The sequence below is a fragment of the Bos mutus genome, chromosome 1 (genome assembly GCF_027580195.1).
Source record: "Bos mutus isolate GX-2022 chromosome 1, NWIPB_WYAK_1.1, whole genome shotgun sequence".
Lineage (NCBI taxonomy): Eukaryota > Metazoa > Chordata > Mammalia > Artiodactyla > Bovidae > Bos > Bos mutus.
In genome coordinates, this window is record NC_091617.1 from 126,032,105 (window position 1) to 126,057,038 (window position 24,934).

General features: G+C 41.1%; 2 protein-coding genes and 1 pseudogene across 6 annotated transcripts in view; all 3 read right to left on the reverse strand.

The window, feature by feature from the left end:
• Window positions 1–1,050: 1,050 nt before the first annotated feature.
• LOC138989453 (U6 spliceosomal RNA) lies at window positions 1,051–1,126 on the reverse strand (annotated as a pseudogene).
• Window positions 1,127–6,792: 5,666 nt separating this feature from the next.
• RNF7 (ring finger protein 7) lies at window positions 6,793–14,186 on the reverse strand. 2 transcript variants are annotated; one of them, XM_005888775.3, is made up of 3 exons: window positions 13,908–14,186; window positions 10,376–10,423; window positions 6,793–7,698 (listed from the first exon to the last, which is right to left on the reverse strand). In XM_005888775.3, exons 1-3 carry the CDS (start codon window positions 14,073–14,075, stop codon window positions 7,642–7,644), a joined length of 273 nt encoding a protein of 90 aa, XP_005888837.1. In that variant the 5' UTR covers window positions 14,076–14,186; the 3' UTR covers window positions 6,793–7,641. The 2 variants fall into 2 exon arrangements, with proteins under 2 accessions (XP_005888837.1, XP_005888835.1); XM_005888773.3 differs by having other exon boundaries at window positions 7,150–7,698; window positions 13,901–14,166.
• Window positions 14,187–16,912: 2,726 nt separating this feature from the next.
• Window positions 16,913–24,934, reverse strand: part of LOC106701464 (uncharacterized) — a 63,622-nt gene continuing 55,600 nt past the window's right edge. The window contains exons 9-10 of one of the 4 annotated variants that reach the window (XM_070375219.1): window positions 20,801–20,913; window positions 16,913–19,880 (exon numbers count right to left, since the gene is read on the reverse strand). In XM_070375219.1, the coding sequence (XP_070231320.1) occupies window positions 19,869–19,880; window positions 20,801–20,913 (125 nt within the window). In that variant the 3' untranslated portion in view covers window positions 16,913–19,868. The remainder of the gene's footprint in view (window positions 19,881–20,800; window positions 20,914–24,934) is intronic. The other 3 variants (XM_070375227.1, XM_070375211.1, XM_070375204.1) reach the window with 3 other exon arrangements.

A 24,934-nucleotide genomic window follows, 5' to 3' on the forward strand; every position in this document is an offset into this window, starting at 1 on the left:
TCTGTGGACTTTCTGATGATGGCTATTCTGACAGATAATACCTCATTGTAGTTTTGATTTGTATGTCTCTGATAACGAGCAATGCTGAGCATCTTTTCTGCTTATTGGCCATCCGTATGTCTTTGGAGAAACGTCTGTTTAGGTCTTCTGCCCACTTTTTGATTGGTTGTTTGTTTTTCTGGTATTGAACTTCATGAGCTGCTTGTATATTCTGGAGTTTACGTATTTGTCAATTGTTTCATTTGCTATTAATTTCTCCCGTTCTGAGGTTTGCCTTTTCACCTTGCTTATAGTTTCCTTCACTGTGCAAAAGCTTTTAAGTATAATTGGGTCCCATTACACTAGTATGTGTATTGCTGTGGTTTATGTCAGAGTGTTTTGCCTATGTTTTCCCTGAAGTTTTATAGTTTCTGGTCCTACATTTAGGTCGTTAATCCATCTTGAATTTATTTTTGTGTATAGTGTTAGGAAGTGTTCTAATTTCATTCTTTTACATGTAGCTGCCTAGTTTTCCCCGGAGAAGGCAATGGCACCCCACTCCAGTACTCTTGCCTGGAGAATCCCAGGGACGGCGGAGCCTGGTGGGCTGCCGTCTATGGGGTCGCACAGAGTCGGACACGACTGACGCGACTTAGCAGCAGCAGCAGCAGCCTGGTTTTCCCAGCACCACTTATTGAAGAGACTGTCTTTCTGCAGTGTATATTTTTGCCTCATTTGTCAAAGATAAGGAGACCATAGGTGCGTGGATTTATCTCTGGAATTTCTATCTTGTTCCATTGTTCTATATTTCTATTTTTGTGCTAGTATCATACTGTCTTGATGACTGTAGTAGTGACACTACTAAACAGCGCAGATCTATACCTTCAAGAAAGAAATGATTTCACATGCTTTCTTCCTTAAGGGAGTCTGATTCGCCCATGGGCAGGCCCCCCTTCTCCCCTTACCTTACATAGAAGGATACTACCAGGCAAATATGAGGGTGTGTGCAGTGTTGATAGAACCGAAGGCGATGTCTTTTTGGAGATTTTTTTTTTTTTTTTTTTGTGACTGAAAACTATAGACTGCTTCATGTATTGGCATGTTATTCTTGCTCAGTGGCCATACTAATCTTCTCTGTATCATTTTTTGGAGCTTTCTGTGACTTTTTTTTTGAGAATACTTTTGACCTGGTTGGCTGAATCCTGGATGTAGGAGCTGCAGATATGGACGGCTGACTGTACTGTATATGTTGCGAGAGAATGTGTTCTGTCCCTTCTAATTCCTAGAGCACTGAGTGTCTCTTAGACGGTACATTACATTCTACTACACAATGCTGTTGTAAATCTAACATTCCCTAACAGACCTGCCACTTCTGAAGAGAGAAAATTTTGTATTTGTATTTGTATTCAAATTCCTTCTATTGGTATGCCAAGCAAGAAATAATAAAATTTTGTTATAAACATGTAATGTTATTCCCAAGTGGCACAGTGGTAAAGAATCTGCCTGCCAATGCAGGAGATGCAAGAGACTGGGTTGGGAAGATCCCCTGGAGGAGGAAATGGCAACCCATTCCAGTATTCTTGCCTGGAAAATTACATGGACAGAGGAGCCTGGCGGGCTACAGTCCATGGGGTCGAAAAGAGTTGGACACGACTGAGTGTGCACACACATTTACAATGTTATATATAACTTTTTATAAAAGTAGAGAAATATCAGAGTAGGTATTAGCATTGTAGGGTTTAATGTACAATAAAGGTCTAAGAATTGCTATTATAACAACCACACAAAGCTTGTTTTATGCTATGTATTATTTGGATTTATAAAGTCACATCCCTGGTGGTCTGGCAAGAATTATGGTTATTCTATCACACTAAAATTTTGGTATAAAGAATTTAGTTATATTTTCTTTGTAAGTCCCAATAAGTTAAGACAGTAGGCATCTTCTTACAGGCTAGGATAAAATTCAGCTGGCATAGAACATTTCATCTGTGCTAAAATAGTTCCAAATTTTTTTTTTTCCTTGGCCGAGGTGAGTTAGTAGCATGTGGGATCTTAGTTCCCCAATCAGGGATGATACCCGAGCCCCTCAGATTGGAAGCTCGGAGTCTTAACATTGGACAACCAGGGAAGTCCCAGTTCCAAAATTTTTACCTAAGATTGTCATCTGGGCAGTTTTTCCTAATTTTCCTCCCTGCCCATCTGCTACACACATCCTATTTTGAGAATCTTTCTGGGAGATCCCATTGTTACTGATGAAATGTGCTTTTCAGATGTGTTGAGGTGGTTAAAAAATAAAAGGTTGAAAACCATTCTTTTAAAAACCCATGTTGACAGTTCCTTACACATTGTAGGGACACACGAACGTCAGGATTCTTACAAGAAGCAAACAATAAACCTTTCTTAAAGGCCATTCTCTGATTAAGGCAGAGATCGCAATGGCAGTAGTGACCTACTGGGTTCGCTAAAATTTCCTTCAGGTTTTTCGTAACATCTTGCAGAAAAATCTGAAGGAAGCTTTTGGCCAATCCAATACAAAGATGGCTACCATTTATTGAGTGTGTACTCTGTTTCAGGCATTGTTCTAGGCAGTTAACATCACTAATTCATTTAATCTTCATAGCAGCTCTATGAGGTAGATAATATTATTATTCCATTTTAGGTGAGGAAATAGGCACAAAGAAGTTAAGGACTTTGTGCACTATCACACAGATGCAGCTACAATTCCAAGCCAGGCTGAGTGGCTTCAAAACAGGCGGTCTTACTACTATGCTGCGTGGCAGCTACAGCCACTCAGGAAAGCTTGTTTTCAGCCAACCTAGGAAAAGCAGCTTGAGTTTCAACCGTTGATTCAGGTTTAACAAGTGCATGGGCAAGAGAAAGTATCAGATTGATCGTAAAGCTTATTCCTAGAAAATCTAGGAAGATGAAAACTGAGAGCAATCAAAAAAGATAGATTTTTCTAAATGTGTGGATACGCCCCAAATCAAGTGGTTGAAAAATGTACTGCTTGATAACAGAGAACAGATTTGTGGTTGCCAAGGGGGAGGTGTGAGGAGGGAGGGATGAACTGGGAGTTCCGGATTAGCAGGTGCAAACTATTAAACATAGAACGGATAAACAACAAGGTCCTATGCATCACAGAGAACTGTATATGGGCTTCCCTGGTGGCCCAGAGGTAATCTGCCTGCAATGCAGGAGACCTGAGTTTGATCCCTGGGTTGGGAATAACCCCTGGAGAAGGGAATGGCAACACTCCATCATTTTTGCCTGGAGAATTCCAAGGACAGTGGTGCCTGGTGGGCTACAGTCCATGGGGTTGCAGAGTCCAACACAACTGAGTGACTACTACTTTCATACACAAAACTGAATCACTTTGCTGTACAGCAGAAATTAACTGCTGCTACTGCTACTGCTAAGTCGCTTCAGTCGTGTCCGACTCTGTGCGACCCCAAAGACGGCAGCCCACCAGGCTCCTCTGTCTCTGGGATTCTCCAGGCAAGAACACTGGAGTGGGTTGCCATTTCCTTCTCCAATGCATGAAAGTGAAAAGTGAAAGTGAAGTTGCTCAGTCGTGTCCGACTCCTAGCGACCCCATGGAGCCTACCAGGCTCCTCTGTCCATGGGATTTTCCAGGCAAGAGTACTGGAGAGGGGTGCCATTGCACAACATTGTAAATAAACTGTAATTCAATAAAAAATTTTTAATGTACTGCTATACTCATATCTGTAAGGTGTGATGAAATATTTCTGAGATGGGAAACCTAAAATTAAAGAGAGCTCAACATTTACAAAACCTTTTAATATAAAATCTAGAAATCTTGACGTGAATGATTAGGAAAAAATGTAACAGGCAAGTCATGAAGGTCTCATTACCATCCTCCACAAAAGCTCACAGCACTACAAGAAATCTGTTTATAACAATTTTTCCTCAGAATACTTTTATTCAGAACAGTTAGGAATGTTTTGCCCCATAACTAAAAGCACATTATTTTTTAAAGTTCCACTTCTGTTAAAGCATCTTCCAGAAATCACTAAAATGAAGTAACAGCAGCACTTACCATGCACTAGGAGCTGTTTTCAGTTTTACATTTGTATTAATACATTTGGTCTTCAGTCCTCAAAATGATCTGGTGAGGGAGGTATCGTTATTGTTATCTACATTGTACATGAGGAAACTTAAGAAAAGGGAGAAGCAACTTGTTCAAGGTCATACAAGAAAATGTTGGCACTGGGATGCAAATCCAGGTGTTCTGGCACTAGGGTTTCAGCTCTCAGGCTTTAAACTCAATATCAACATGTAGAGAAAAGACTTCCTGAAGGCATATTTTTGCTGAACAAAACCTGACTGTGGTAGAAATGGAATGACATAAAGATGGCTATAGAGGAACCATTATGTAAGCTTTTCTCATGTATTTTGTTATACCATTCAAACATCCAATATAGAAATAACTTACATTTATTTGTATTTAATTCTAATTTTCCTTACATCCAAATCAGTGATATTTTTAAAAATAAGGATTCACTAAAGTAAACATGGAATTTTTCTTTCTTTTCAGAGTATTACTCAAAGATAGCCCTTGGCAATATTCTAGAAAGCAACAAAGCATTGTTTTAATATTTCCTTTCTTATCAGATGTCTACTAAACTTCTAAAGGAACACTTAAAACACTTTTTTCTGATTCTAAAAGCTTTCTATATTAGCGTCACTTAAATAATTTAAGGCTTATTCTTTAAGCCTAAAGTGAATATTCACCATCACATGTATCCTAGGTATTGCACACTAATTTAATAGTGGTTCACACCTTTAGAGATGAGGGCACGGATCAGTAAGATTTGGCTCTATGTAGAATAGCCGCTATTCAAGATTCTGAATCCTATATATTTAAAACAATGTATTTTCTGTGTCATATTAGCATGTTTCTCCAAAATAGTGGCAGCAAAGTATGCATCGCAATTGCCGGTACCAGCACTGAAACCAGTGTCCCCCCAAACAGCCACTGCTACCTCTAGAGGGGATGGTTTGGAAATGTTTTCTTTGGATGGCACCACTGGTGTTTGGTGAGTGGAGGCCAGGAAAGTGTGATATCTTGTAATGTAGAGTCTCACAGGAAGAAACATAGTTCAACATCCTACATGACTTTCAAATGTCCACTCATGTAGTTGAAAAATCTGATTATCTGTGGCTAGAACCTGATTTCTTTCTACATGTAGACACAAAGCACAGTTCTGCCTAGCTTTAAAATCCACTGAAGTTACCAAATATGCAGTTAAAATGTAAATCAAGATTGTACATTTGTTTTGTTCAGAACTTTACTAGCACAATCCACCACTTTGGGAGGAAAACGTCTTATCAGTGGAAAAGCTCCTCACCTTTCTGAGTAACAGCGGTCTACATTGTTGCTGTCTTCCTGCAGCAATTACACACACACACACACACCACACACACACACACTCACCAGCCTACTTCATTACGTCTTCTGGTGTAATTGTGTCTAAGAATTTACATACTGAAAAAGAAATGAATTATACTTTCATTTCTACTTTATATTACAATTCAATTATTACTATATACATTTTAATTATGTGTGGAGACATTTACGTTAGTTTACTGCAGGAGAGTAAAGAGGACATATTTTATTAAAAAGCAAGTAATAGGTTTGGTAGGATGATATCTTCTTAGATGTCAGCTGTAATACAAGAATACAACTTGCAGAGATAGAAAATTAAATAGCCCAAGCTCACAGATGTGTTTCCAATACACTGCTGCTGCTAAGTCACTTCAGTCGTGTCCGACTGTGTGACCCCAGAGACGGTGTCCCTTAGTGAAGTAAAATTCAACATTGTTTAACCAAATGGAAAGAAAAACCTGTTCACTGCTTAACTTCTGCACTGGAACTCATGTCACAGTGTGCCCTTTCTGATGAAACAACGTATATTCAACCTTCAGATGGCTATGCAGATGAGCTGGTATCACCCCAGATGGATAGGATCAGGGCTGCATTGTCCCAGTCCCTCCTCCTCTTCTACCCTCAGATGCTGATGTGGAATAGAAACAGAGCTTTGTTAGGAGGTGGCCTGAGGTTTTGCTGTGTGGAAAATCAACTTATTACCACCATTCTCCAGATTTCATTTACATACTGTCATACAGACTGAAATAACTCAACATTCTTACTATTTCTCTCTTCATTGCAGAGCCAAATATTTGGTTTACATTTTATAGACACCACCTTTTAAGAAGGTAAAAGAGAAGCTAAAATAGCTTATTGCACAATAAGAAACACATTCAATTGGTCCAAACATCAACAAAGTACAAACATAGTTGTATATTGTAATTAATTCTTTCAGTAGCTAATTGTGAAAAAAATAATAAAGCAAAATTTACAAGAAATCTAATACATAGTAAGTTGAAAGCATACAGAATTCTAATTTTTAATTATTATACTTTTAATATTCTTTTATGTAGCCACATTCCTTAGACTCAAAAAGATTCAGACTGGCAAACTCCACAACTGCACAAGTGAACGATTAAGATTTCAAGATTTTAGTTGGCTAAATGCATAGCAATAGCCTATGTTATGAAAAAGTTCAAAATGAACTTGTGGCTTCTAAATTATCCTAAGATATTTCCATTGAATGTGAATTGATAAAATTTAAGTATTTTCTTACATTTATGTTTGTAGGTAATAAAGTTATTAATAATTTTATTATTACCAAAGAACAAATGAATATTTTTTCAAATTAACCAAAAGCATTCACTTGCCAAATTAGTTTAAGTTGAAAGTTGAGCATAAACTTGCAATAATGACAATTCAAATGAGGTAAACAGAATAAACCATTTATTAAAACATCATGTGGTAAAGTTAACTTTTTGACCCAATGTGACAATGGTAAACATTTCCCCCTAAAACACAGTTAAATTATAACACAATACAACCAGAAGCTGAAAAGACTTCTGTCCTTTACCACTCACTAGGTGAGTGCAGATCTAGGTTTTCTTGATGAGTCAAGAGAGAGAGGATTATAAAGACACTCGAAATCCCATATACCCAAAGGTTAAATTTTATTTACCCTGTTCCCTGGTCCAAACTTAAAATTATATCAAATAAAAATTTCATTAATTATCCTCCCCCCTGCCAAAAATAAATATTAGGAACACATTAAGGATAAGAACTGGGTTTTAAACTGTACTTTATTTGTTACTATAACATTGTCTTTTAAAAAAATTGATCAACCATAAGCATGCAAAAAATTCTCTTCTGAACGGAACCGCTTCAATAACTCCTTGGATATCGGTAAGTAAATTATGAAGGTTGTTCAATTTATAGTCCTCTCCTTTATAGCACTTCTAAGCAGTGTGTGAGACACATACCACAGAGGTAGGAAAGACCATCCTTAATAAATTATCTTAATTGTAGAGAATTTCTGAAAATAAAACTGAAAAAGGCCAAACCATGCCTTTGATGAGTCCCAGAAGACCACAGATCCATCTCCTATTCGAAGACTTAGACCCCTGGAGAGTTCTAGCCTCTGTAGGGCACCTGATAACAAGATCCACCAGGGCTCCAAACAACTGACTGCTTGAAGAACGCCTTCGGCTGCTCTCACTTCCCGATTCTCTGGACCACCCAGTCCTGCTGGCAGAGAGGGCAGCGATTGTTCTGTTTCACCCACAAGGACATGCAGCAGTTGTGGAAGGAATGATTACATTCTCCCCAGACCACTTGGAAAAAAAAAAAAAAGAATATTTGACATTACATATTTCAATTTAACTTACTGAACTCAAAATTCTATTTTGTTATGTAATAATTATGGTTCATAATCTTAAAGATGGTTAACTGGCCAAAATAAATTTTTTTTAGTCATAAAGAAAAAGAACCTTACATATAGAAATTACACTTTAAAAAATGAGGTAAGGGAACTTCCCTGGTGGTCCAGTGGCTAAGACTCTGCGCTCCCAATGTAGGGGGCCCGGGGTTCAATCCCTGTTCAGGGAACTAGATTCCGCATGCCACAACGGTGCAGTCAAATGAAAAAAACAACGAGGTAAGGCACCATGCTCGGAAACCTGACATCACTGTTGGAATCTGAGGATGCTGTGGTGGCTTCCCACTCCTACATAGCTCCACATGCTGTCAGTCTTTCTCACGTTGGGAGATTAAAAGACCTGTGTACGTGTACTAAGTTGGTTCACTTGTATTTGACTCCTTGCAACCCTATGGACTGTAGCCTGCCAAGCTCCTCTGTCCATGGGATTCTCCAGGCAAGAATAGTGGAGTGGATTTCCAGGCCCTTATCCAAGGGATCTTTCAGACTCAGGGATGGAACCCACATCTCTTGTGCCTCCTGCACTGGCAGGCAGGTTCTTTACTAGCACCACCAGGGAAGCCCTAAAAGATGAGTCTTCCTTAGATCCCAAACCACTCCACTCAGGCACTGACCTTGGAGACCTTTTGGGCCTTTAAGTTAGTTTATTGAAAAATATCCTCCTGATTTTTAAATTTTCTTTCTTTATTTTTGGTTGTGCTGGGTCTTTGTTGCTGCTTGGGCTTTTTCTCTAATTGTGTCGAGCAAAGGCTACTCTCTAGTTGCGATGCGTGGGCTTCTCATTGCCATGGTTTCTCTTGTTACAGAGCACGGGCTCTAGGTGTTCGGGCTTCCGTATCTGCGGTTCCCGGGCTCCAGAGCACAGGCTCAGTAGTTGTGGCACATGGGCTTAGTTGCTCCACGGCACGTGGGATCCTGCCGGACCAGGGATCAAACATTGTCTTCTGCACTGGCAGGGGGATTTCTTACCACTGAGCCACCAGGGAAGACCCTCCTGAGTTTTATCTACTAAGATATAATGAGTTTTAAATGTTTTCAGCTCATAGCAGGCTATTATAAATAGGTGGCATGCTTCTAAAAAACATTATTAGTGGTACCTCTGAACTGTTTCTTTCCTTGGACTGCAAGGAGATCCAACCAGTCCATTCTAAAGGAGATCAGCCCTGGGATTTCTTTGGAAGGAATGATGCTAAAGCTGAAACTCCAGTCCTTTGGCCACCTCATGTGAAGAGCTGACTCATTGGAAAAGACTCTGATGCTGGGAGGGATTGGGGGCAGGAGGAGAAGGGGACGACAGAGGATGAGATGGCTGGATGCCATCACTGACTCGATGGACGTGAGTCTGAGTGAACTCTGGGAGTTGGTAATGGACAGGGAGGCCTGGTGTGCTGCGATTCATGGGGTCACAAAGAGTCGGACACGACTGAGCGACTGATCTGATCTGAACTGTTTTCTGGAAGTGGTGATGATCTGTGTTAAGTCATTCATAGGCAGTGCAGTTCCTCATGTGACAAACAGAATGGAATTTTCAAAGTGGTTGGCTTTGAAAGACAGGGCTGTTTCAAGAAAAGAAGGGCCTCTCTATGATCAAAGAAAGCTGGCCTACCCCTCACAATCCTCAATTAAATTAATATTTTTAAAACAGCATCAAAGAAAAAATTTAAATCAAGGGAAATCACCCATAATACGGAATACAACCTCAAATATGGGCTTCATTTGTCCCTTGCTTGACCAACTTAGCTATATAACAGAACAATGAAAAAGAAAAAAAAAACCTTTTAATGAAAATTGGTTGTGGGGGTTGGAAGCTAGGGGGACTCATTTTAAGTCTTTCAGAAGAAAGAAACAGGATTTGATTAAAACTACATGAATCATTCAGAAGCTGTATGTAAACCTTATAAACAAAAGTACAAAGTTAATCTTTCATTCCAGGAAAATCTTTATATACTTTTATATAGCAATCTTAGAAGTGATGACCTCAAGAGCTAGAGCATAAAAATCTGAGTTGCTTACAATATTTAACCTAAGACAACTTTTTTTTTTCCCCTAAGACAACTACTGTAGTACCACATGTAAGTAAAATTTAACAGATTTCTATCTATAAACTACATCCAAAGGAATCTGGAGATTTAGAACTGTTTTCACCTTAGTAGAAAAGTTAAATACTGGATCATAAAAGAGTACTGAAAACTGAAATGCTTTGTTAGAATAAAATCCTGACTGACCAAAACTAACCTGTAACATACTCAAAATTTAAAGGATGTTTTGGCAAATTCCTTATTTTATATTTTTCTTAATAGAAGAAAATATATTTCTTTTTTGATTATTAAAACATTTACCATGCCCATGTCTACAATATATAATCAATTCTTCTGAATTACAAGCAATTAAAGGACTTACAGATAATCCTATTAAAACCCTTTGAGAACCAACACATTTTATATTAATAATGAATCGCTGCTTTACAGTTTATTTTTGTGTATTGATAAAGCCAATCTTAATTGCAAATTCAAACATCCCCACTGAGAGAAAACCTTCAGTTGAAAAAGCAGAAGAACAAAATTACAACATACCAACACAATCCTCTTGTTTGTTTTCAGCTTGACATCTAAGACAGGCATCTGAAAGCAAACAAACAGCAATTCTCATTCTGATGCTCAGAATGCAATTTTTAAAACCCCACATACTTTAAAGTCAAATAAAAGGCCCAAAGGGTTAGAGATGTAGATTAAAAGACTCATACTATTAATTTCTCATCTGAACATAACTGCTTAAAGATGAGTCAAGTACAAGGCACTCTACTAATTTACTTATGACCAGGAGCAATTTCACAAGGGTTACTGACCCTCTATTTTTACAAGCGCTGATGAAAAGATGTCCTGACAGTGGATGTAACCTCTAGAGAAAAATATGCTATATTCCGCTATATTACTCACTGGACACATGCACACGTATCAATTTTACGCATAGCTTATTTTCAAGACATCCTTTAAAATAAGCCACACATATATATTGGTATTTGCTTACATATATATAGAAACTCTAGAAGGATATTCAAGAAACTAATAATAAAGTTCACCTGGGAGGAGATGGACTGGGAAGAGGTTTTTCACTGCATACTTTCTCAAGTTTTTAAGTTGTGACTGTACAACCTACATAAAAATCAAACTTAAAAAAACCCTAAATATTAGGTTTCTCTCTTATTTTTTCTTTTTTAAGGAAATGCTCCCTTTACAAATAATCTGAGCCTAATGCATTTACCCAACAACGGTAAAGTATTTTAATAAATTACCTGGGAGTAAATATGAGGAATGGGAACCAAAAGGATATACTAGACATTTTCAAAATTCAGGCTGTACTACCATTTGCTTGATGAAGAAGGTAATATAGAATATTTTAGGAACCAAAGAAATGGACTCATTCACTAGCTGACAGCAGTCAAAGTTGGGTGAAAGGAACTTCAAACTAACAGAAAAAAAAATAGATTTTAATATAAATCAGAGAAAAATTCTATAAAAATAGAAACAGGATAGAGTTGAAGCCTGCTTCTTTTCTTCCACTGGATATAGCTCAGGCATTTGTTTGGTCCTCTCTGCATGCTCTTACCCTTAAAAAAACACACCACCCTGGCCTCTTCAGTGTGGATTAAAAACAACCACTGCCTCCTGAGGCTTTCTTCAATTTCACAGTTACTGAGTACCTACCCTGTGCAAAGAGTAATGCCCGGGGGGCCACCAAAATGACCAAGTCTGGGTCCCTGGTCTCACCAGTAAATGGGAAAGCAGATAGGTAAACAATTAAATATCGCAAGGATCATGATATAAGGGGGAAGACATGCCTCTGGTTCTGTGCAGTCACAGAATTAGAGTTCATGATCCCAACTGTCTCTTTTACAAGTTAGGAAAACAAGGCTCCAGAAGGTTATGTCAAATGTCCAAGTTAACGGATAGCTGTGGAAGGTTACTCTGGCTCTTTATCCCTTCACAGTGCAAGCAAACCTAGTCCCCTCTTCCTCACTGGTGCTTGCTAGCTGCTCCTTTCACAATAAAGTCGGCAGAGTGGAAACCAAGGAAGAGTGTGTTAACTATATTAGAATGGGCTGACTGGCAACTCTTAGATCAAGAAGTTATAACAAATCATTTAGGTGTATGAGATGAATTCAAATATCAAGGACACGGGATTAAGTGGGTTTTTTATAGAATCTAGAAGTCTCTGAATTATGCCTACAGCTTTGATTTAGATTCACTATCAACAACTGACCTGAACAGATAAAAATTCCTAAAGTTTCAGATGAAAGAAAACATTTTTTTTTGATGATGTTCTTAATATCTAAAACAGCGCATTTCTAAGGAGTACAGTAACACCTTTTAGAATGATGCCAGAAAACAAACTTCCTTCTGCTGTCACCTGACCACTAAATGGATTTTAACACTTCATAAACAAAATAGAGAGGTCTAGCCCAGAATACTTTCCTGAACCCAAAGTACAGCTGTTGTAAATCTGAAACATTAATCCACAGTAGCCAAATACTTGTTATAATTAGAAAGTTAATGTGAGAAGTGAGTCATTTATAGCCCATACTTTGACTTACCTTAAATATCCCAGTAAAGTTTATTTCTTGCAAACTTTCAACCATTATATTTTGCATTTCTACCTAATTTAAAAGTTTTCTTTGGGGAGAAAAATAAAATGCTCTTTTAGGAAAATTATTTTAAACTAAAAAAGAAAAAAATCCCACAAACTGGAAGTTATGATTCTAGCTTTCAAGAAAGGGTTAGGGCAAGGGGGCTGTATTGCAGGCCCATAAACTAAGTACCTAAAAACCCGATACACAAAATAAGTGGATCACATCTGAAATCTAGTTCTTTTAAAAAGTAAAAAAAAATTTGAATCCCATAGTTGCAAATTCTCTTTATAACAAATTCCTACGAATACATAACATAAGCGCATACCACAGAGAGAGTAAATTGTGAAATCTCTTATTTCTGCTAGGTCTGAATTTTCAATGCTCAAGAAGGGAAAGCAACTTTTAAGTTATTTTCTCCAACTGTCTCATTTTTCAGTGCAAGACACAAAGTTTTCAAACTACAGAAGCCTCAGTTTTCTCCAACTACCTTCAAGAAATGACATCTAAGACGCTCTTAAATGCTGTAGTTTTAAATGCCCTGTTTAAAAATATAACGTGCATTTAAACAGCAGTTCTGTTTTAAGGTCGTCTAAGATCTTAAAACAGAGACCATATAAAACACAACGAGATGAAGCTGTTCTGAAATGCTTCATTTGGTCCAATATTTTTATTAAAAATATCATAGAAAGAAGTAACAAGTCTGCAAAAGAGGGCTTTCCATAAAGGCCGGACTTGAGGACACTACCCTTCTCCAGGAAATGGCATGCTAGGATGGGGAGTGGCCAGTAAAGAGATGAAGCTTCATGTCTCTGAATAAAAGGGTTTACATTCTTCTAGTTCAAGCGAACCGAGCGCTATCTGACCAATCTTCAATCATCCAGGTTTAAAAGCCAGCAGAACAGTAGCCAATCCAGAAAGGGGACGACTAGGAACTCTCTTCTTCCCTGAGCCTCTCCAGAGCACGACTAGTGGTCATTTTGGGGGAAGATGACTCCAGAGCATCACTTTGATGTGTGACCAGAACCATCAGACTGACCCGCTGACTCAGGGCCTTGACCTTGACCTCTGTGTGGTTTGCTTTCGGAAAAGGGTGCCGTCGCTGGCCACACAAACCGAAGTGGTTCCTCTCAGCTCCCGTTAAATCATCTACTTTTACTGTCGTGATCACACCGATCACTACTGGAAATGACCTTGTTTAATTGTCCTGCCTGCTACTCCTTTTTTGCCCCCAGAATACCCGTCCCCGGCACAGGTCGCCTGCTGAACGACCCCTCGGCCCCTGGCAGCGGCCGCAGCCCTCGGATCAGCGGCAGCTCGGCGTGGCCCGCGGTCTCCCTGGGCCGGGGCAGGGCGATCCCGCCCTTACTCCTCCCGGAACGGTCTCTCGGAGGCTTGGTCCTTCAAGCCCCTACGCCCGATGCCGGGCCTGCGGAGGCCGCAGCACAGCCGGGGCCTCGCGTGCTGCGCTTACCCATCACCTGGACCCTGCAGATGGCGCACGTATCGCACTCCACGTCCCAGCTCCACATGGCCACCGCGTTCCACTTCTTGAGAGAGAACATTTTGTCGCCGCCCGACTTGGATCCTGCGCTCCCCGAGTGAGAGGACAGGGCGCAGGGTTCCTCACCGTCTTCCACGTCGGCCATAGCGGCGGCGCGGAGCCGGCGACGGAGACGTTGGGTCGTGGGAGGCGGGCGGTTATGGCGGCTCCGTGGGGCCGTCCGACGGGCCACAGCGCCGCCCGCAGGCCGCGGGTCGCCGCGGGGGTCTAGGACGGGGGAGCGCCCGCGATTGGCTGGCGCGGCCCAGTGACATCACCGTACGCCGGCACCAGCGGCTTCCCGGTGTGCTGGTTCCCGGTACTCGCGTCCCCAACGCCGGGCCAGCTCAGCGGGCTGAGAGACCCCGGGCCGACCCTGCGCGGTGGAAACATGTGTCCTGTTTTATGTCTTCATGACACCGCTTTTAGAAGATGTCTTGTTGATATATTCGTCCCTCTCAAATGTAAACGCCCTGGGAGCGGGGACTATTTCTTGATCATCGCCTTCGTTTAAGAAATGCAGCCTCGGGAAGGGACAGTTATTTGTTGAGTGAATGAATGACGAGCTAGAAATCTGGTTCAACGGTTCTCAAATATTTTGGTCTCGGGACCCCTTTACACTTAAAAATTACTTAAGGACATTTAAGAACTTTTGTTTGTGTAGGATGGATGTGTACATATACACGCTTATACATATGTATTTCCTTTTTAAGAAAACGGGAAAATTTTGAATATATTAATTCACTTCAAAACAGTAAGAAATCCATTACAAGTTATCCTTAGAATACCAATATTGTACACTCACAAGAGAGAATGAAGAAAAATAGCTATGAGTGCTGTGCTGTGCTTAGTCTCTCAGTCGTGTCCGACTCTTGGCAGATCCCATGGACTGTGTAGCCCGTCAGGCTTATCTGTCCATAGGATTCTCCAGGGAAGAATACTGGAGTGGGTAGCCATTCCCTTCTCCAGGGGATCTTCCCAACCCAGGAATTGAACCGAGGTCTTCTGCATTACAGACTGATTGTTTACCAGCTGAGCTACCAGGGAAGCTCATAGCTATGAATACTGTTATGTAAATAGTTTTGACGTTGTTGGTCCCCTGAAAGGATTCCAGGAACCCAGGAGACCACACTCTAAGAAACTTAAAGCTAGTTTAACTTTTTATATGCAGGAATAATGAAGTCCCAAAAAGTAATTTATAGTAATTCTGCTATATTTATAAAAGTAATTTATAGTAATTCAGAAAAGTAATTCTGCTGTTCTGAGAAGGGGACAGTGGAAACTAGGGTTCTTCTATTACAACCAGCCCAGGGTCATGTTATTATGTTTTCCCAAGCAAAGCAGGTAACATCTTCATTTAAAAGATACCGAAGCTGAGGCAGGGAGACCGGAAGATGCTTGGTCACCACTACCACCTAGTGGTGGCCACCTGCTGTGTCAGGATTAGGACTCAGAGCTTCCCACCTCTTTTTATTGGGCCTCATCATTCCCTCATCTCCTGCGGTCAGGCCTGGTGCCCCTGGGTCTAGGCTAACCAAACTCCAGAAATCTGGCAGAGGAGTCAAGGATGCATTAAAATGTAAGATTACAAATATGGACACAGGGTCACATTTGTGCTGTTTGTTGAGTGGTGCATTAAGTGCTGTAAGACCGATGGTAGATAGTGAAGTTGCTCAGTCCTGTCCAACTCTTTGCGACCCCATCTTTGCGACCCCATGGACAGTAACCAACCAGGCTCCTCCGTCCATGAGATTTTCCAGGCAAGAATACTGGAGTGGATTGCCATTTCCTTCTCCAGAATACTGGAGTGGGTTGCCATTTCCTTCTCCAAGGGATACTGGGTTGCCATTTCCTTCTCCAAGGGATCTTCCCGACCCAAGGATCGAACCCGGGTCTCCCGCATTGTGGGCAGATGCTTTACCATCTGAGCCACTGAGGAAGTCCGTTGGGTAAGAGACAGAAACCTTCCTCAAGACAGATTGAGTGAGGGAAAGCCTCATAGAAGAGGTAAAGTTCGAACTGGGGGGGAGATGAGGGGCCTTGGAGGCCAGGAAGTAAATGGAGAAAGCAAACGGACAGAGCAGTAGTAGTGGTAACAGATGTAAATTTGACCACAGTAACTTCATGAGCCAGACAAAAATGTCTGTAAACAAACCCAGATGAACCATCCAGAACATGTTTCATTCACATTAAGCTACCGCATATCTGACTATAAATGATTATAAATGCTAGATAATTAATTAAAAAAATAAAAAAAAAAGACTGGAACCAGAAGACGATAAAAATGCCCCAATTGGTGGGAACTGGGCAGTTTGAAAGAGAAAAAGAGGGACCTTAGATGAAAGGCCAGAGGATGATTAAGAAGGAGTGGTACCTGTTGGTGTTGAGTCTGAACCTCACCTCCCCACCCCTGGATTATTGTGTCCTGACTTCCTTCCTATCTCTGCTCCCCACTCTAGCATTCAATCTAAAGTGCCTGTTTAATTTTCCTATACTCCTTTTCCACCCAGCACTCTCCTGTTCAAAATGTTCCACGGCTCTGCATTATCATTACAGCAAAATCTAAATGTGCCAGTTGGTCCCTTAAATCCTGCTGCAATATAGCACCAATCCACTTTTCCAGTGTCATTTCCTAAACACTCCTCACTGGGACCCTCATCAGATTAATTAGCTCAGGCATCCAAACACACCGAGGACTGTCTTTTTCCCCCCCATCACATTTTAACATTCCTGAAATTGGTTAGAACTTCTCTCTACCTGTTCCAGCTACATTGCTTCTGCATTGAGGAAAAACTCACTTATCTTGTTGTCCTTAGTGAGCATCCTTTGCCACTATTCGTTCCTCCCAGAAAAATCATGACACGTGGCACTTACTGTGTTTCTTCCTCTCTTTTGGCACCAGGTCATATAACAACCCCAAAGTGCTGTTACTGATGTTCATCAAACAATTGTAAGGTGTTTTTTTTTTTAATTGACAGCTCATAAATGATAAAAACCTTAAAATAGTAAATTGAGTATCCAATGGGAAAAAAGCAAGTACTATTAATAGACTCTTCAGAAACTGCTACATATATACTAGCAGACATGTAACACATCAACTCATTTAAAAACTTAAATTGTGGTAAAATATATATAACGTAGAGTTTACCATCCTAAAGATTTAAACTTTATTTACTTACTTATTTTTGGCTGTGCCGGGTCTTCTTTGCAGGCGGGGTCTCTTCCAGTTGCAGTGCCGGGCTTCTCACTGCAGTGGCTTCTCTTGCTGTGTGGCACAGACTCTAAGGCGCAAGGGCTTCAGTAGTTGTGACTCCTGGACTCTAGAACATAGGTTCAGTAGTTGGGGTGCATGGGCTTAGTTGCTCCACGGCATGTGGGATATTCCTGGATCAGGGATGGAACCATTGTCTCTTTCATTGGTGGGTGGATTCTTTTTCCCATGAGCCACCAGGGAAACCCCCATCCTAACCATTTTTAAGTGTATATAGTTCAGTAGCATTAAGTACATTCACATTGTTATCAACCAATCTCTAGAACTTTTTCATCTTCCCAAACTGAAACTGTATTCCATACCCATTAAACAACTCTGCATTTCGCCCTTGTCCCTCTGGCACCCACCATTTTCCTTTCTGTTTCTGAGTTTGAATAATCTAGGTACCTCACATAATTGGAATTATACAGTGTTTGTCTTTTTGTAACTGGTGTACACAGCATAAAGTCCTCCAGGTTCATCCATGCTGTAGCATGTGTCAGAATTTCCTTCCTTTTTAAAACTGAATACTATTCCATTGTATGTATCGACCACATTTTGCTGATCTATTCATCCATCAGTGGATACATGGGTTGCTTCTATCATTTAATTATTATGAATAACACTTTATGAACATAGGTGTACAATTATCTCTTCGTGATCTTGCTTTCAATTTTTTTGGATATATAAACCCAGAGATGAAATTGCCAACTCATATTATACCAGTTCATTTTAATGTGAAATTTTCACATTCACTATTCTCCAGGCTGCTCTTTTTGTTTAATAGTATAACTAGCGCATCTCTCCACATAAGCTTTTTCATATGCACATTGTTCTTCCTAATGACCGCACAGTATTCCACTATATACATTTCCTGTGATTTATGTCTCTGAGAACCAGTTGAGAGACATTTAGTTGTTTCCAATGTATAATTAATAGTGCTGCTGTAAACATCTTAATACATATTTCCTTAGATATTTCTATATACACGGAGAAGGCAATGGCACCCCACTCCAGTACTCTTGCCTGGAAAATCCCATGGATGGAGGAGCCTGGTAGGCTGCAGTCCATGGGGTCTCAAAGAGTCAGACACGACTGAGCGACTTCACTTTCACGCACTGAAGGAAATGGCAACCCACTCCAGTGTTCTTGCCTGGAGAATCCCAGGGATGGGGGAGCCTGGTGGGCTGCCGTCTATGGGGTCGCACAGAGTCGGACACGACTGAAGCGACTTAGCAGCAGCAGCAGCAGCATATACATATTTCTATAGATAGATATACTCCAGACACGTGCAAGGAAATATGTATGCATGCCTGAGTCAAGGCTATAGGTTGTTTGTTTGTTTTCATTTTGATAGACATTGTCAAAATACACCTAAAAGAACACACAGATTTTACACTCCCATCCCGTGGATGTCAGTGGCAAATCTTTAAAAAGTTCTATTTTTTTTTTTTTAGCAGAAACAATTTACCAGGAAGCCTCACACATCTTAACATCAGATATATAAGTTCTGGAGATTTGTTAAGTTGCTGTCACTATTCCATAGGCTTGCTTACCCTGACTATTTCAACTCATGCCCTAATGTTTACTTTTAATGAATGAGGATCCTGACTTCCTTGCTAGGAGCTAAGATCCTCAAGAGAGGACATAATTTACCATAACCATCCTCACCTCCACAATTAGATTTTTGCCCGGAACATACCAGAACTTGTTACATTATACATAGAATCAATGGCAGTTTCTAAGTGCTAAATGAAGAGATCTTAAGCCTTTTTTTTTTTTCTTCTATTTTTCTTGTGTAGCTATTGTAAGTGAAATAACTGGAATCACTCAATTCTAACATCAGCAATAATACCAGTCATTAATATTAATTTTTGAAAACATACAATGAAACAGGTATTATCTTAAAATACTTGACATGTGTCACCTCATTCAATGCTCACCAAATGACTATGTGCTCTTCTTATCTGTATCTTATGTAAGGAGAAACTGAGGCACAGTGAGGTTAACTGACCTGCCCAAGGTCACCTGAAAAGCAGCAGGTTTCCACAGAGAATTCTGGTTTCATTTTAATTGCCCAATCTATGCTTTTTATCCCTGCAACATGTACAATTTAACAAACCCAATTTATCATCAATATATTGATCCATGACACCTCTTCCATTGCCCATGGAGCTGTCTGAAACTTTAATGCGGGTATAGGTTGCAGTAAGCGGAGGTTTCCTCATTTGGGGTAAGATCCCTATTTTTAGAGATGTTGTCTTTCAGAAAGTGGTTATTATTTCCCAAATTCCTGTTGCTCCCAACCATAGATACATTTATGAAAGAAGATTTTTTTCTTTTCTAGATAAAGATCATAACTTCCTTCAAATTATAAACTTGACATGCACAAGAGCCCCAAAGAAGAATTCCACTTATTTTTACTAAGACCTGTTTGTGAAACCCACATTTTAGAAAATGATAAACATGATAAGACTAACACTATTCTGAACTTTCATAAAAGAGTCTTATCAAATTTTAGAACTTGAAAGGGGCTTGGTTACAGTGATACTTGGTTACAAGCCACTTGGTTACAAGCAATATTTTTCCAGGCGCATCTAGTTGTCCATGGAAATAGATAGAATCCGTATGGATACATGGCATTCGTATTCAGTTTTTAGCCTGTGAAAAAATGGACAGGAAATCATAATTAGAAAAAAAGAAAAAGGAAGTTCAACTTCATACAGTAGAAAGGAAGCATATGTAAATCATTACCCGCCCTAAGAGGCAGAATACCGAAGACTGAAGAATTGGTGCTTTTGAACTGTGGTGCTAGAGAAGACGCTTGAGAGTCCCTTGGACAGCAAGGCGATCAAACCAATCAGTCCTAAAGGAAATAACCCTGAATATTTGTTGGAAGGACTGATGTTGAAGCTGAAGCCCCAGTATTTTGGCCATCTGATGTGAAAAGCCAACTCACTGGAAAAGATCCTAATGTTGGGAAAGATTGAAGGCAGGAGGAGAGGGGGTGACAGAGGATGAGATAGTTGGATGACATCATCATCTCAATGGGCACGAGTCTGAGCAAACTCTGGGAGATGGTGAAGGACGGGGAAGTTTGGCGTGCTGCAGTCCATGGGGTCACAAAGAGTCAGATACAACTTACTGACTGAACAACAAAAAGAGGCAACACAGCACAGCTTCATAAAGAATTGATATAAATTCACCGTTGCAGACCCACAGTAGGCTAACAGGAACCAGAATATGTGTGTGTGTATGTGTATGTGTGTGTGTTTGTGTGTGTGTGTGTGTGTGTGTGTGTGTGTGTGTGTGTGTTGGGGTTGGTGGGGAAAGTTCAAAGAGAGGCGGCAGAGTTTGCACTAATCTTTGAGAGAACTGTGCTGTTCTCTTCCTGCTTGTCCCTTGGTACAGTCATCATCCATCAGAGTGCAATGATGGTTTAGGGGAGTGTGACTTCGAACTCAAATGCTCATGCTCTCACCAAGCCCATGTGCTACCCATGGTACCATCTACCCCAACAGAGTACCCAGGCTCCATTCAGTGGAGCTGCTACTCACATGCATAGATAGCCAAGAGCATACCTTTTTCTTCTTTTTATGAGTACTACTAGATTTCTTGCTGTTTTTCCAAATAGATCTGAAGGTGTCTGAAGAGATCTGGGGAGTGACTGTAATTTTTAAAACTGGCAGTTTACCTGAGAGGAGGAAGAACATAATAGTGATGGGTAGGCTATTTCACAATTCCATGAAGGACTGAGTCTTAGCATTCTGAGCAGGGCATTCTCCCACATTTTATTAACTGGGAAACTTTCCTTTTACCTAATATCTTTTCCTTATATCTCCTTGATGTGAGTGATCATAATAATTTCTGTAATAACTTCTTGTACTAGTCCTTTCTTTTTCTATTCCACTGTCATATCCTTTACCTGGATCATTCTAATTGCCTTCTAACTAGTCCTCCTAACCTCAGACTTCCACAATCCCAAGTCCATCCTGGACCCAGGTTCCAGATTAATCATCCAAAAGCAAAATTCTGATCTTTTAGTTCATCAGCTCTGATAACATTATTGACTCTCCATCTTTAGCAGATATCTCTGGTTTGTGCTTGCCAAGCCTCCACTGTGGCTTCTTGCTGGAACAGAACATTGAGTTTCCTTTGGGGTTCCACTCCCTGCCCTCCAGGGTTGGGTATATAACTCAGACCTGGCTGATTCATGCATTTCTTCTCCCTGGCAGTGACTGGTCAATGGGTGTCCATGTAACTTGTGGTGGTCCAATGAATGTGAAGAGAAAGGATCTTTCTTAAGATTAAACAGGCAGAATGTAAACTCCTAGCTTGTGCTTCCCTACTTGCCACTGTGCAGAAAGAATCTGCCTAAGAATAAAGTCAACCTAGAAGCAGGACTTCCAGGAGGTGGGAGTAGACGGCATCATTTGAATCCCTGATTCTAAGGGAAACTGTTCAGTTCAGTTCAGTTCAGTCGCTCAGTCGTGTCTGACTCTTTGCGACCCCATGAATCGCAGCACACCAGGCCTCCCTGTCCATCACCAACTCCTGGAGTTCACTCAGACTCACGTCCATTGAGTCAGTGATGCCATCCAGCCATCTCATCCTCTGTCGTCCCCTTCTCCTCCTGCCCCCAATCCCTCCCAGCATCAGAGTCTTTTCCAATGAGTCAACTCTTCGCATGAGGTGGCCAAAGTACTGGAATTTCAGCTTTAGCATCATTCCTTCCAAAGAAATCCCAGGGCTGATCTCCTTCAGAATGGACTGGTTGGATCTCCTTGCAGTCCAGGAGACTCTCAAGAGTCTTCTCCAACACCACAATTCAAAAGCATCAATTCTTCGGCGCTCAGCCTTCTTCACAATCCAACTCTCACATCCATTACATGACCACTGGAAAAACCATAGCCTTGACTAGACAGACCTTTGTTGGCAAAGTAATGTCTCTGCTTTTGAATATGCTATCTAGGTTGGTCATAACTTTCCTTCTAAGGAGTAAGCGTCTTTTAATTTCATGGCTGCAGTCACCATCTGCAGTGATTTTGGAGCCCCAAAAATAAAGTCTGACACTGTTTCCACTGTTTCCCCATCTATTTCCCATGAAGTGATGGGACCGGATGCCAAGATCTTCGTTTTCTGAATGTTGAGCTTTAAGCCAACTTTTTCACTCTCCTCGTTCATCTTCTTCAAGAGGCTTTTTAGTTCCTCTTCACTTTCTGCCATAAGGGTGGTGTCATCTGCATATCTGAGGTGATTGATATTTCTCCCGGCAATCTTGATTCCAGCTTGTGCTTCTTCCAGCCCAGCATTTCTCATGATGTACTCTGCATAGAAGTTAAATAAGCAGGGTGACAATATACAGCCTTGACATACTCCTTTTCCTATTTGGAACCAATCTGTTGTTCCATATCCAGTTGTAACTGTTGCTTCCTGACCTGCATACAGATTTCCCAAGAGGCAGGTCAGGTGGTCTGGTATTCCCATCTCTTTCAAAATTTCCCACAGTTTATTGTGATCCACACAGTCAAAGGCTTTGGCATAGTCAATAATGCAGAAATAGATGTTTTTCTGGAACTCTCTTGCTTTTTCAATGATCTTTTTATTCATAACAAGCCCCTTCTTACCACGGGCTGGGGCTATGTTAATAAAGTGACTTTCAGAAATTCCCTAAAGAGTGGGACTGCTTGCCAAGGGAACCAACCTGGAATGGAGGTTTGGAACTTTCAGTCTCTGATTTCCAGGGAGGGGAGAGAGGCTGGCACTTAATGGCCAATGACTGGCCATTGGTTAATGGCCACCAACAGCCAACGATTTAACCAACCATGCCTATGTGATGCGGAGAAGCAATGGCACCCCACTCCAGTACTCTTGCTTGGAAAACCCCATGGGTGGAGGAGCCTGGTAGGCTGCAGTCCATGGGGTTGCGAAGAGTCGGACACGACTGAAATGACTTAGCAGCAGCAGCAGCAGCCTGTGTGATGAAGCCTTCGTAAGAACCAAAAGGATGAGGTTCAGAGAGTGTCTAAGTTGGGGAAACAATGCTTCCATGTGTCTCTGTGCTGGGTCCCAGACTCCAGGAGGACAGAAGCTCCTTTGGGACCTCACCCTGTGTACATCTTCAGCTGGCTGAAGATTCATAGCCTTTAATGTCCTTTGCAATAAACTGACAATTGGTGAGTAAACTGGTTTCCTGTATCCTAATTGAACCTAAGGAGGGGCTCATGAGAGACTCTGATTTATAGTCAGTTGGTCAGAAGTACAAGTAACAAGGGGCTTCCCAGGTGGCACTAGTGGTAAAGAACCCGCCTGCCAATGCAGGAGACATAAGAGACAAGGGTTCTATCCTTGGGTCGGGACGATCCCCTGGAGGAGGACACGGCAACCCACTCCAGTATTCTTGCCTGGAGAATCCCCATGGACAGAGGAGCCTGGCAGGCTACAGTCCACAGGGTCACAAAGAGTTGGACACAACTGAAGTGAATTAGCATGGCAGCACGGCACACAAGTAACCACCTGGATATGAACTGAGGTTGAAACTTGAAGCTGGCTGTAAAAGTGTGGGATGAGGTCAGGCTGGGTACAGTAAAGGGTGGTGGAGGGCAAGGGGCTTGGAGCTGTAAGACAATATGGTTTATAATTTCAGGACTTGGAAAGGGCCAGAACCTGGGTCACTGAGGGTCTGGGTGGTAAAAATGTGGCTGGGAGAGAAAGGAGTCAGTATCCTAGCTGGATGATTTCCCCTGGTGATTGATGGTTATCAGTACTTGGTGTGCTAGGGAGTCCTTTCATCCCATGGCTCATACAAAAAATCAGGGTGTGTGTTAATGTGGTGGAGGTCTGCTCTGATGCTCCACAGTGGGGTTGGTCCAGGACAAAATCTAAGGTAATCATCTTTCAGGGGCATGCCTATATTGGGAGGGCATGCAGTAGCCCCTTGTTTTTCCTAGGTCTATTTTAAAATTAAATTAATTGATTTAAACTGAGTAATTTAAAAATTAAAGTCAATTTAAAATTTAATTATTAAAAGATTAATTAATTTTGCTGTGTTGAGTTTTAGTTGTGGCTTTCGGGGTCTTCCTTGTGCCAAGTGGGATCTTTTGTTGCAGTGCACAGACCTTCTAGTTGTGGCATGGAGTCTTGGTTGCACTGTGGCACGTGGGATCATAGTTCCCCAACCAGGGATCCAACCTGAGTCCCCTGTATTGGAAGGTAGATTCTTATCCATGGGACCACCAGGGAAGTCCCTTCTTGGGTCCACTTTTGGCCCAGGTGTGTGTCTTCTACGTTCCCTCGTAGAGCAGCAGGTTATACAGATGCAAGTCTGCTAGTTGACTCAAGGGGCCATGCCGAATGTCTAATAAGGAGCCTGGTTTCTCTCACTTGGGCCACTCTGAAGGGGTCACTGGCTTCAAAGGCCTTTGACAAAGGACTGGCTGACTGATCTATAGCAATCTAAAAGAGTGAGGCAAAGACAGCCACCTCCCTGCTTGATCTCTTTTCTCCTCTTCTAAAAGAACTCATTTTTTTTTTAAGTGTAACAATGTGCCCAGCTATAAAAAAAAAATCTATTTTCCAGTCCTCCTTGGCATTAAGGGTGGGCATGTGACATACTTCTCACCAACTAAACATAAGCCAAACTATCCTGGGAATTTCAGAGATTTTCCTCATATAGGTGCCCACAATTTTTCCTTGTCCTTTCCTTCTTCTGTTGT